This window comes from Bos indicus, chromosome 12 (assembly GCF_029378745.1).
Source record: "Bos indicus isolate NIAB-ARS_2022 breed Sahiwal x Tharparkar chromosome 12, NIAB-ARS_B.indTharparkar_mat_pri_1.0, whole genome shotgun sequence".
NCBI classification, from domain to species: domain Eukaryota; kingdom Metazoa; phylum Chordata; class Mammalia; order Artiodactyla; family Bovidae; genus Bos; species Bos indicus.
This window is the reverse complement of record NC_091771.1, coordinates 14,685,179-14,699,304: the sequence shown is the minus strand read 5'-3', so window position 1 is coordinate 14,699,304 and position 14,126 is coordinate 14,685,179. Positions and strand designations below refer to the sequence as shown.

General features: G+C 35.4%; 1 protein-coding gene across 7 annotated transcripts in view; it reads left to right on the top strand.

Moving 5' to 3' along the window:
- TSC22D1 (TSC22 domain family member 1) overlaps positions 1–14,126 on the top strand; it is a 123,393-nt gene that overhangs the window by 31,395 nt on the left and 77,872 nt on the right. For 2 of the 7 annotated variants that reach the window (XM_070800044.1, XM_070800041.1), the window contains one exon: positions 361–2,057. The exons of 3 other annotated variants lie outside the window; for them this stretch is intronic. In XM_070800044.1, the coding sequence (XP_070656145.1) occupies positions 361–496 (136 nt within the window). In that variant the 3' untranslated portion in view covers positions 497–2,057. Of the gene's footprint in view, positions 1–313; positions 2,058–14,126 lie in introns of those variants that run through there. 2 more of the 7 variants (XM_070800042.1, XM_070800043.1) reach the window with 2 other exon arrangements.

The following is a 14,126-nucleotide window of genomic DNA, read 5'->3' as shown; positions in this document are numbered from 1 at the left end:
GTCAAATTTAGGCTTCATTCTTTAATACGATACATATGAATGAATATGTTTCAGGAGATGCTATCCCTGAAAGCTTTGTTAAATATACTCACAAGTAGTTTTCCAGTCCCTAGGAATAATGTTATTTGTGGCAAAAGAACCTTGTCCTAGATTTACCCAATGGCATTAATATGGTTTTCTGTTAGTATCTTTGATGCCAAGGGTAGGATTTGATTTCAGGAAGTTCTTATCATCTACAGTGGGTAGAACGTGAACTTTGGTGCCTTTGGCAAGTTTTCACTTTTTCCTTGGTGGATTCCTTCTGTGACTCCAGGTATCTTGATAATGGGAGACCGGTTTATTTGTTCTCTAATTGCCCAGATTTCTTTCAACTGGTAAACATCCTCCTTCCGCCAAAGGAACTCCTCTAGCAGAGCCTTCAAGGATGATATCTGTCACACATGCAGCAACTGCAGTTTGGAAGGCAGTGGTGAACGGAGCCATGCACTATGTCTAGAAGACACAAGGATGAGAGAGCCACCTGATCTTGTCATTGATAAACTTTAAGATTTTCTCTGGTGTACTTTTGATCTGGAAATGGAAAGGCTCAAATAATGACGTAATTTTTTCAGATTGGAACTTTACATGACCATGAAACTATTCCTTTCTATTCAGAAGACTGAACTAGAGGAAGCATGAGAGACTCCTTTCTTTAAAAAAAGCAGCTCTCTATCTGTTTCACTTAAAAGATTTGTGGGATTGAAAATCACCCTAATGAAGCAGGCAGACTTTCTGGTAGTCTCGGAGACCCAGAAAACTTAATGAAACTTGTCTTTTGTTGCCCAACACTGAAAAGAACTAGGAAGTAAAGGGTGAAAATCTTAATTATTCCTAAATTACTTTTAATATTAGGATGTACTTTTTTGGTTTATCTTTTTCTAGTCTTGAGCCTTATTCTTGTTGAATCAACAGATTCCAGTATAGAAGTAGAGGCACCTTCTAAGTTAAGTCTTTCAAAGTAAATACCTGTTAAACTTGAGGTACTGTTCTGCATTTGCAGGCATTCTAAAGTTGAATGATCCCGAAACAAAGAGGTATTTTATAGAGCAAAGGCAAGTAGTAGTAGTAGTAGAATAAGCCTCTGTGTGTGAATTAAGTGTTGCAAGAAAGTTATCCAAACTGTGGATTTGATAAATTGATGGAAGTAGCTATCAAAATGTTTTATTTCCCTTTTTAGTATCTATTAAAACTAGTCAGTTGAAAGCTACTAAAGAAGTTTTTTAAAGTTACACGATTCTGCCAGTTTGTTTTATTTGGTCTAAACTTTAAGAATGGAGGTTCTAGAGGTAACACTCTGGAAGCATCTAAATGTTTTAGAAATCTTAAGAGGTTTTAGAAGCCACACTTGCTAGGTTATAACCTGGCCTTTAGTCTTTGTTGGCTATGTGTGGGACCCGTTTTCCCCTCATTAATTATACATAAACTTTTGCATATATGGTACTTAAAAGTAAGTTTAAAAGATCAGTTTGAGCTAAAATTTCCCAGGAGAGCTCTGAGTTCCCATAAATGATTACAACTTTTTAGTCTTGATTTGCTTTTGTTAAAAGTTAGTAAGATAGTTTTTACAAACACATATAAATTAAAAAATAACTACTCAACATTTTAGAACTCAGGGAACTGAAGGCCAGTTTATGGCCTTTTGTTTTAGTTTTTAAGAGAAATGATTTAGTCTCTTAATCCCATTCATCTCATGCTTTGATTAAATTTTAGCTTTGTTCCTTAAAGTGTGCAAAAGAAATGTAAGTGCATTTCTATTCATCTCATGCCACTGAAAGCTATTTAAAAGTGAAACTTCGTGTATATTAATGTGAACTGATTTGTTTAAACTTTTATTTTGATTCATTTTCTTTCATATTTTTAAATATTTCATGTCACAATATGCAATCCTATATTTTTCAGTGTTTATTTTATGAATATTAATATAAGCTAATTTTTTTCTAGAATGACTAATTGTGTAACATTTGTATTATGTGATCATTTGAAAAACTAATAAATATTTTCTCCATGAAAAAAATGCACTTACTGATAAATGGCTTATTTTTCTTTCAGGAGTAGAAAATGGAAACTATAACAGTATTTTAAAATGTATTTTAATTTTATGTGTCTTCCTCTAAGTATTTCTGAATATATATCCTTGGATGTCTTAAACTTTTTTGAGAAAAAAATGATTTAAACTGTTAAATTAAAATGACTTTTCATTGGGTCACACAGTGCCAAATTAAGGAAATAGGTGATCTATTTAGTCTTGTTTTTGCACTTTACTGATTAGCTTCACCTTAGCTTCGTTTCCAGAATTGGATTTTTTTTAGATGCCATTTTTGTATGTCGATTTGCAAACCATTAAAACTAGAGTTAATATTGCAAATATCAGGAGTAATACACTCAAGTCTTTTAAAGTGAGATCTTGCTAAACATAGACCCTTAGAAAATTGCATACAGAAGACAGTTCTTCGAGTCAGAAAAAGGATATTTGAGAATAATGACTTATTGGAGAACTGTTTTATTAGTGGGTGCTGTTAATAGGAGAAGAAAGTATTTTACATTTTGGTGTTCTACTTGAACAAGTAATTGGAGAAGGGGAAATCTTAACTTACAGAGTCTCTTTTTTTTAACCTTATCAAGAGAACATGGGAAAGGATAAAATTTGGTTTTCATGATTCTTGTCTTTATATCTACATAAACTTAATTAGAGCCATTAGAACAATTTACTTTTCTATGCAGAGTCTGCTAGAAACAAGAGGAGATTTCCCTTTTGGTTTGATGAAAATTTGTAAGAAGCAGACTGCTAAAATTAAAAAACTTTATGGTGGAGTCCTAGGTGACAAATAAGAAGTTTAGTTAATGACAACTTGTGGATTAAAATGACCTAATTTGGCTCTCTAAAGAAATTATACTCTGAAAAAAAGAATTATAAAAGGATATTATGATTTAGAGTAGCTACTGTATTTGGGGTGTGGGAGAGGAGCTAAAATTCTTGGCTTTATTAGTCTAGTAGTTTGGAAAAGATGAGTAAAAATACTGTGGATAAAATTTTGTTTTTAGAATTAAAGGTATTGAAAGATTCACAGACAAAATGTATTTCTATGAAAGATGGGAGGCTATATTTCCTTGAGTACAAAAGAATTTAGAAGCCTTAACTATGTGTATTTAAAAGATGTAGGGCAGGGAGTGTTAAATAAAAGCATTATACTGGAAATTTCAAACATATTGTAAAAATAGTGATGAAATGAGAGTTTTAAAAATGATTTTCATTACATGAACTCTTCCCTACACTATCAGTAGTTTCAAAATAAAAACGTTTATGAATATTGAACATGGCCTTATGTTTGAGGTATAAGAACTAGGCTTATTGTTTCACTGTGATTCGTAGGACTAGCTATAGAATAAAATAGTTTTTTTTATTTGAGTAAAGAACTTTTTTTTTAATAACTTCTGTTTTAAAGGAGATAAATGTCAATAAGTGTGTCTACAAGTACTGACCTTGTAGCTATTGTAAATATATCCATAAATCTTATTCGATTTTGCTGTATTGAAACACTTGAGCAAAGTGTCAGTGCCTAGATGTCCTAAGCAATTTCTTGATTTTAAAAATTCAGGTATTTTAATTTCCCATTTAAGAAAGTTCACATTAACTTAGTCTTGAAATGTGAAAGGTTTGTATTTCCAAAATAAGCACACAGGTGCTCTTTAAAGGTTTTTCCCACTTAAATGTACATCTAAGGTAATCAGATTACTGCAGTAAGAAAAAACAAAAAATGCTAGGGAACTTTGAAGTGTGCATCGGAGTTTTCAGGAATTGTGATCAAAGTGATCTCTACTCAAGAGGTAAGATATGGCATGTAGGTAGAAAATGTTCAAAATATTTTCAGTGTTAACATCTGATGATAAAGTGACCTACAACAGATTTCCTTGGATTTTCAGACAGATGTAGAGTTAGGGAAAGAATTTTTCTTTAAATTTGCCCCAGAGAAGAGCAATGGATAAACCACAAATTTGTCTGGAGTGAATTTAGGAACATACGTCTATCTACATTGTACTGTCTGTACCTGGCCTACTGTATTCCAGGCATCTCCTACCCTTGCTCTTTTTTTTTTAAACCCTTGTTCTCTTAATGTTTATGATCCATACTTAACTTAGTATTTCTTATGTGCTGAGCACTGTTAAAATACTGTACTTTACATGGAAAGTTGAGTACATATTTCATGAGGTTATTCCCTGGTTGTTGGTTGTGTATGCCTATTTTTATTAAACCTAAAATGTAGAAAGTAGCTGTACTGAGTAATTTTAACTTTGGTTTGAGAAGTTAATTTGAGTTTTATAAACATTTCACTTTCACTGTAACTCAGAGGAATCTTTAAGAAATAATATTGTTGGCTAGTATAAACAAAATTGTTCAGACAAGATATTTATAAGGTTATTCCATAAGGTATATTAAGTGGGTTCAAAGAATCAAAAGTTAGCATAATAGTCAGTCTATCTAGAAACAAAGGAAAATGTAATATTCAGTACAGATGAGCTAGAAATATGATTTTAGGATTTTTTTTCCCTAAAATTACGTTATTATAATTTACTCAGTAGATGGCAACATAAAAAACAATACTCTTCCATCCTATCTTTTTAATTCTTTTTGTAAGAATACCAGCTTGTGGACATTTGGCTTTTACTTAAAATACTGTGCTATCTGTTGTGGTTTTTCCTTTATACAGAGCACATGATCATGTTGTAGTGATAGCACTCATGACTTCAGTGAGATAGCTCATTCCATGTTCAGGATGCTCTGATGGGAAGAAGCTGATCCAGAATATGCTTCCATGTCACTTTTTATTTGAAGATTACCTTGGGAATTAGCCAAGTTAGAACCTTCATCTTACATACAAGATTAATTGATGTCTGAGAATATCACGTGTATTTCTAATATCACATAGTTGATTAAAGGTCTACTGTAGGATTTGAGTCTCTTGAAGGCTCTGAGATCTATACTTATCCTGTACTTTATTGCTGCCTCATGTTAGTCCCAGTTCTGGGAACATCGAGCAAGTCTGATTCCCTTCAAATACCATAGCCTGCAGGTGATTTAAGATGGCTCTTACACTGCATCAATTTCAGATGCAATTTGTTTCATTTTTTTTTTTTCCCCTACAGGTTAAGCATACCTCCATTTCTTGCTCTTAGGTAGCATGGTTTTGAAATCCTTAAGAGTTTTGTAGATCTCTGAACATGCTTCAGTATATTATTTTTCTTAATGTGTGACACAACAAAGTACAGGTATGCTCAGCCTCTGTTTGACCTTGTGACACTCATACTGCTTTGTTTATCTTTACGTATTTATCCAATCAGGTGCTTAATTTTACGAGATTCTCTTGGACAAAAGAGTTTCATATTGATACGCAAATTTTGTTAAAAAATCAGGGCAGTAGTCTCTTACAGACTAACATGCGCAGTTCAGTGGAAAAGAAAATGACTCAAAGTCAAGCCAGATCCTTGAGAAAGCAATCAAAAAAGTGTAATCTTCATTTCAGTTATTGCTTGCTTAATTCTGACTCACAGAGCTATAAATTCTGTATTAAATAGTTTTTATTGTTGTTCAGTCACTAAGTCATGTCTAACTCTTTGCGACCACATGGACTGAGCACCCCCAGGCTCTGAGCACCCCCCACCTGTCCTCCACTATCTCCCAGAGTTTGCTCAAACTCAGGTCCATTGAGTCAGTTATGAGATCTAGCCATCTCATCCTCTGCTGCCCCCTTCTTCTTTTGCCCTCAGTCCCCAGTATCAACATCTTTTCCTTGCTTTTTGCATCAGGTGGTCAAAGTATTGGAGCTTCAGCGTCAGTCCTTCCAGTGGATGTTCAGGGTTGATTTCCTTTAGGATTGACTGGTTTGATCTCCTTGCAGTCCAAGGAACTCTGAAGAGTCTTTTCCAGCACCACAATTCAAAAGCATTAATTCTTAGTGCAAAATGTTATTTTTCAGGTTGTCCTTTAGTAATTTAAGGGGAAGCAGGCACTTTGGAGCTAAATTGTTGACACAAGGACTGACATTGAGATGAAAATGAACTTGTGTTTAGTAACATAATTAAAACTGGAAATGAAAAGCAGTGCTTTAGTGGAAAATTTTGAGATAACATCCCAAACGGCTGAAGATGGTGGAGAAGTGCCCTGGAAGCCTGTGTGGCAAAAATTCTCATAGTTTCCTGTTGCCTTTTGAAATATCGTGCAAAGACTTCAGCAGCGTTGTTTTGGTATAACAGTGTTTTAAGTTACCAGTTAAACAGCTTCCCCCCTCCTCTCCAAATTTTAAATTGAGCTCCAGGAAGACATGTATTTAATACCTTTGAGGTATGAGTAGCCTAATGGTTTTTTTAATGGTTGATTGCATGTACCTTTAGGGTATGTGTTAACCTTTTTTTGAGAAATCCTCAGGGTGTGTTCTACCTTACCTGAGTTAGAAAGAATTTGAGGACAAATGAGCAAGAAAGAAAAGAACGATTTACATGCCTACTTTGTGCAACTTTTGCTAGGTGAATTACACAGGGAGGCCTGGCGTCCTGCGATTCATGGGGTCACAAAGAGTCGGACACGACTGAGCGACTGATCTGATGTGATTAAATCCAGTTGACCTTTTAGGTGATTTTTTATTTTACACCCAAAGATGCCAAAACTCAGAAATCACAACATCTTCCCAAGGGCATATAATCAATAAGCAACAAAAGTAGCATTTAAAAGACAATTTGTAAAAATCTAAAGAATTCTATCATGCTGTTGATTGTCAAACATCTTTGCCGAAAAGAATGGATATTCTTAGGAAAATTCCATTTTTAAAAGGGATATTTTTACTTAGTATGCATTTTTAAATTGAGAGTAGTTTTAGTCTTTACAGAAAAATTCACCAGAAAGTTCAGAATACCTCCCTCCTCCCCATATACAATTTTGCTTATCATAGTTTGCTCTATTGACATCTTGTGTGGTGTATTTTATAATTCATGAACTGATATCGATACCTCATCATTAAGTGAAATGTATAGTTTAGGGTTCACGGCTGTCATACAGTTCTGCAAGTTTCCCCATATACATAATGTCATGTAATAGTGTCATACAGAGAAGTTTCACCAACCTACACATGATACACGCCTATATTCATCCCTGTGTTCCCTCCCCCCCCCTGGCAATCACAGATCTTTTCCTTCTTTGTGTAGTTTTCCCTCTAGCCACCTCAGACTGCCTTCTTTAAGTTAGCAGTGTACAATGTCTCCTTGTGACTTGTTAATGTACTTCTTTTTATTACTGAACGGTATTCCATCATATGAATCTACCACTGTGTGTTTATCCACTCATCTTTGAAGGACATCCTGATTGCCTCCAGTTTTTGGCACTTAGGAACAAAACTGCTGTAAACATTGGTGTGTAGGGTTTTTGAGGGCAGAAGATTTCAACTCATTTGGAAAAACACCCAGCAGTGCAATTGCTGGATCTTACGGTAAGGCTATGCTTAGCATTGTAAGAAACGGCCCAGCTGTCTTTCTTCCAAAGTGGCTGTACCATTTTGCCTTCCCACCAGCGATGAACCAGAGTTCCTGTTCTGCATCCTTGCCAGCATGTGGTGGTGGTGGTGTTTTGGATTGTAGTCCCTCCAGTAGGTATATAGTGGCTTCTTACTGTTTTATTTTGCAGTTCTCTAATGATACCATCTGTGTATCCTTTTCTGTGAGGTCTCCTTTCAGATCTTTTGCCCATTTAAAAAGTTTTTTTTTCCTTTTGTTTTAAAAGTCCTATGTATGTTTTAGATAGCACTCCTTTACCAGAGAAGTATTTTGAAAGTATTTTCTCCTAGTCTGTGACTTGTCTTCATTATCTTAACCGTGTCTCCTAAAGAGCAAAAGTTTTAAAGTTTAATCAATTCCATATCAATTTTTTTTCCTCTAATGGATTGTGCTTTTGATGTTGCGTCTTTTAAAAACTCACTGTTAGACTCACGGTCACCTACATTTTTTCCTATGTTACCTTCAGAAGTTTTACAGTTTTGAATTTTACATTTAGACCTGTGATCCATTTTGGATCACAGTTAACTTTTGTGAAAGTTGTAAGGCATAAGTTTAAGAAAAGACTGTCGTTTTTCCTTTGTATTTTCTTTGCTCCTTTTTCGAAGATCACTTGACTATATTTGTATGGGTCTGTTTCTGGGCAGTTTATCCCATTTCATTGACCTGTCTTTTCTCCTGATACTACTACACTGTTGAATACTGTAGATTTTTTGGTTCATCTCAAAATTGGTTGTCAGTTCTCTAATTTTCTAGGTCTTTCACTGAGACTGAAACTAGGTCTTTCGTATAAATTTTAGAATCAATTTGTCCACAAAATGACTTAAGTATGGTTTTTATTGGGATGGCATCGGATCTAAAGATTAAGTTGGGAAGACCTGACGTCTAACCATCTATGATCATGTAATTAGTCTCCCATTTATTTAGATCTTTAATTTTTCATCAACATTTTGTAGTTTTTTCCTCATATGGATCCTGTATATATTTTGTTAAATTTATACCTAAATATTTCTTTTTTTTTTTTTTTTTGGTGCTGATGCAAATGGTGTATTTTTAACTCCAGTTGTTCATTCCTGATATATACGAAAACAGTTAACTTTACCTTTATCTTGCAACCTTTTTATAGTTGCTTACTAGTTACAGGTGCTTTTTCTTTCTTTCTTTAGGGGCTTTCAATATACAGTATGTCAGCTGCAAATAAAGACAATTTTGTTTTCCTTAGTCTTTATACCTTTCATTTCCTTTGCTTATTGCACTGGTTAGGACTTGCAGGTACAAAGTTCAGTAAGGATGGTGAGAGGGGACTTCCTTGTCTTATTCATGATATTGGGTGGAAAGCATCTGGTTTCTTAACAATAAGCATGATGTTAGGTGTAGGTTTTTTGTAGATATTTTTCACATTATGGAAGTTCCCCTCTAATTCTGTTTCCTCAGAGGTTTTTTGTTTGAGTGTTGTGTATTTTTTTAAAATCATGAGTTGATGTTGCCTTTGTCAAATGCTTTGCATTTGTTGATATGATCATATGATTTTTCTCTAGTGTTTATAATTGATTTTTGAATACTAAATCATCCTTACATATGTGGGTTAAATGGAGCTTGGCTATGGTGTATAATTCTTTTTACATGTTATTGCATTCAGTTTGTTAATATTTTGTCAAGTATTCTTGTATCAAGGTTAATGAAACACTGGTCTATAATTTTCTTTTTTGTAATGTCTTTGACTGTGATATTCGAATTGCTTCATAGAATGAGTCAGGAATTGTTCACTTTGTTTCTACTTTCTGAAATAAATTGTAGAGAATTGGTGTTATTTTATTAAACATTTGGTAGAATTCATCAGTGAAACCATGTGGGCTTTGTGCTTTCTGCTTGGGAGGGTTATTAATCGTTAATTCAGTTTCTTTCAATAGATACAAACCTTTCCAGTTTGTTTCTTGTAAGTTTTGGTAGATTATATCTTTTAAATTCATTTAATCTAAGTTAACAAATTTGTGGAGTAGAGTTCATAATATTCCTTACTATCCTTTTAATGTCCATAGGATCAGTAGTAATGGCTCCTCTTTCATTGTGTTATTAGTGATTTGTGTCTTCTTTCTTTTTAATTGTTAGCCTGGCTAGAGATTTATCAGTTTTATTGATAAAATTACCAAACCTTGGTTTTGTGGATTTTTCTGTTTTATTGTTTTCAGTTTCAGTTTCATTTACTTCTCTAATTTTTATTTCTCTTCTTCCACTTGCCTTAGGTTTATGTGGCTCTTCTTTCCCAGCACTGTTTTTGCTGTGTTTCAGAATTTTGATAAATTGTATTTTCACTTTCTTCAGTTTGAAGTATTTAAAGATTACTCTTGAGGCTCTTAAAACCAATGTATTATTTAGAAGTGTTGTTTAATCTCCATTTTGGGGATTTTCATCTATGTGTAAATATTTGTTATCTTAATAATTTTTAGTTCAGTTCTATTTTGATCTGAGAGAATACTCAGCATGCTTTCTAGTCTTTTAAAATTTTGTGGTGTGTATTATGGCCTTTAATCTTGGTGAATTCTCCATGTGAGCTTGAGAAGGTATATTTTGCTGTTGTTAGATGAAGTAGTCTTTAGATATCAGTTAGACCAGCTGATTGATGGTGCTGTTCAGTTCAGCTGTCTTTCCTGATTTTCAGCCTGCTGAGTCTGTCACTTACTGGTAGAGCAGCCTTGAAGTCTTTCAGTGTATTAGTCTGTTCATCAGTTTCTCATTTCAGCTCTGTTAGTTTTTGACTCACATATATTGATGCTCTGTTGTTAAACAAATACATGCTAAGGGTTGTCATCTCTTCATAGAGAATTGACCCCCTTCATCATTGTGTAATGTCCTTCTTTATCCCTGGTAACTTCTCCTTGTTTTGAAGTCTGGTTTTCCTGAAATGTATGTGGTTATTCTAATGTTCTTTTAATTAATGTTATGGTATATCTTTCTTATCCTCAAATGTCCTGTATCTTTATATTTACTGTGAACTTTTCTTACAACATACAGTTGGGTCTTTTTTTTTTTTTTTCAATCCATTTGATAGTCACTGTCTTTTAATTGATGTATTTCAACCATTTACATTTAAAGCAATGTTTTTAAGTTGGATTTATATCTATCTTGTTTGTTTATTGCCTTTGTCCTTCTAAAATGTGTTTTGCCCTACACTCTATTTCTGCTTTCTCTGGTATAATTCTAGCCTAGGGTCCTAACATTTACATATGCTTTGCCAGGAGCCTTCTAAATCATTTCACTTCTTTAATTTGATTCATTTAATTCTTTTGAGCATCCACTTACTAAATTTCATGCGTCTCTCAAGTGCTGAAGATAAGATGCTTCTACCCCATACCCGTCTTTTCAAAGGCTTTCTGCCCTAGTTCTCGGGAGCCTGGATCGATCTATTGTGTCTTGTCAAAGACTTTATGGCTTTAGTATTTTCTCTGTGAGCCAGTCTCCCTCTCTACTGGATCGTTCCCATTACCATCTAATTAAGCTTTCATATGTCATCTTAAGGAAGCCATCTTGACCTTTTCCCTCACCCTTTAACTTCTACTACAGTCTGTACTCACTTTTATTACCAAGAATTATCTACTCATATTGTTATAATTTCGCAAATTTTATTTTTTTCTTAGTCTATCCCATTGTGGCTTTTGCATCTAACATCATGTGACTGCTCTTATCAAAGTCTCAGGTTCTGTGGCAACAGCAGGTCTACTCGATGTTTACCTGTACATTCTGACCTCTTAGCAGAATTCATTGTAGTTGAACCTATCTTCTGAAATGCCCTTCTCAGTCCTTGAGTTTTTCTTTTAGCCTCTTCTTGCTTTGCACTTGGATGACTTCATCCATTCCCATGACTTAATGCTTTTTCTTTTTTTTAACTCCCCCTAATGGTTATCTCTTGCCCAGCTACCTCCTCAAAGCTCCGGTCTTGATACCCACTTGGAAATCAAGTGGATTCAACTACATAAAAAAAAAAGTCCAACCCCGGGCTATTTTTTCTCTGTGTCTTCTTCATTTCAGTAAAGAATGATATTGATCTCACATCAGAAACAATGGAGTGGTCTCCCTTACCTCCCATATGCAGTCTGTTATTTGTTAGTCCAGTTGGTTGTTTTGGGATTTTTAAAAAACTTTTTTTTTTCTTTTTATAGCGGTTTTACGTTTATAGAAAAATTGACCAAAAAATACAGAACTTCTATATTAATTTCCCCTCCCTAGTTTCCTTTACTAGCCTTTTGCATTAGTTTGGTATATTTGTTGTAGTTGAACCAGTTTTGGTGCATTGAAGTCCAGAGTTTACATAAGGATTTACTCTGTGTCAGCAGTGCTGTGGATTTTGCTAAATGTGTAATTTCACCTATCCATCATTAGGGTATCTTGTCACCACCACAGTCCCTGGCACCCACTGATATTTTTACTGTCTCTCAAGGTTTGTCTTTCCCAGAAGGTCATAGAGTTGGAATCTTGTAGCATTTCCCGCTGGTTTCTTTCACTCAGCCATATGCAGTTAAGGTTCGTCCTTTTGTGGCTTGATAGCATATTTCTTTTTATTACTGTATAGATCTGCCACAGTTTGTTCTTCACCTTTTGTAGGACGTCTTGGTTGCTTTCAGTGTTGGGGACTTACGAGTAAGAAAAGCTCCTATAAACATTTGTGTGCAGGTGTTCTGAGGACACATTTGCAACACACTTGGAAAAATACCTAGTAGCGCAACTGCTGGATCTTAAACGTAAGCCTCTGTTGAGGTTTGTAAGAAACCTCCACACTATCCCAGAGTAGCTGTACCGTTCTGCATTCCTACCAGCACTAAGGAGCATTCCTGTTGTCTTACGTCTTTGTCAAGTAGAAAATAAAATACAGCCCAAAAGCAGAGCCAAAAAATAGTATCCAGTTTTTCACAGAGAAATTATGAGACAGAGTTTACATATAAATATCTCCACTTCTAGTGGAGTTTTCATGTCACAACAGTTGACTATATTTCCCAAGAATGTAAGAGGTGTTAAATCCTTTAGGATAAACTCTTCTTCATTATAGGTATTCTGACTTATTTCGTAGTGTGGTGGTATCTCATTTTTTAATTTGCAGTCCCCTAATGGCATGATATTGAGCATCTTTTCACATGCTTATTTTCCATCTCTATATCCTCTTTGGTATTTAGATAAGGCCAGTGTTTTTAGATTGATCTGTTTTTTCCCAATGTAGATGTTTATTTCTTCTAGCACCAGCTTTTGAGAAGACTGTCCTTTCACCTTTGAATCACTTTGGTTCCTTTTTCAAAGATCAGATTTCCCTCCTAAATCTGTCTCAAGTCTGTCCAGCTTCTCACTATTTCCATCTACCAACCTCTACTCCAGGCTGTCCCTTGCCTGGACTCTTGAAGTAGCCCTCTCTGGTCACCTTGACTTCTGTGTTCTTTATAGAATAGGATTTATTACATCCATCCGTATCTGTTTGCTGTTGAAGACTCAGTTGCTTTTCTTCATTAAAACTATAAAGTCCAAATTCTTTTATCATGGCCTGTGATCTTGCCTCCAGCTTCACCCTAATTCCTGCTCTCTAGTCAACCTTGGGTTTATTTCATGAAGTCTCTAAATTGCTTATCCTCTCCTTTAGGGGATTCCCGGTGACTGGAACGTCGCTTCCTCTGATTGTAGGTCTCAGCTTCCGTGTTTCCATTTCAGAGATGCTGTCTCTAGTCACTAGATCTAAACATCCCATTCTGCTTCTTAACCTTCATTCTTTGATATCAATTCCTTCCTAGTATTTTTCTCAATTTAAAATATATAGTTTGTTTATATATTGCCTGGCTTCCAGAGGTCATGTCTGTTATTCATACTGTTTCTTAGCACTTGGCAGAGTAGCTATCACACAATAGGCACTGAACAGATACTTCAGTGAGGAAGACGTAGGCAACTTTTCAGATGTCCACATCTAGTGAGGGAGATCCACACAGAAATAGGTGAATCGCAGGGCCATTTCAGTGCTGTTGGACAATGTTACAGTTCCGGAAAATAAGCAATAGAAGACTTAAAAAAAATCTTTGGGATTCTCGGAGAAGGCAGTGGCACCCAACTCCAGTACTGTTGCCTGGAAAATCCCATGGACGGAGGAGCCTGGTAGGCCGCAGTCCATGGGGTCGCTAAGAGTTGGACACGACTGAGCGACTTCACTTTCACTTTTCACTTTCATGCATTGGAGAGGGAAATGGCAACCCACTCCAGTGTTCTTGCCTGGAGAATCCCAGGGACGGGGGAGCCTGGTGGGCTGCCGTCTATGGGGTCGCACAGAGTCGGACATGACTGAAGCGACTTAGCAGTGTGAACTAGTGATTACAGTAATCAATTTCTGAAGTCTTACTGCCCAGGCTTATTTATGAATCCTTATTGCCTTGGCCATAAGTGAGTTAAATATTTGATAATGCAGGGTCAACATAACTTTCATCCTAGCAGTACGATCCCAGAAATCATCCATTGGTACTGACAGTATGGGTGCTTTAGGGACGATCTCAAGCCCACCGAGAGATTGTCCAGCCTACTGACTGAAC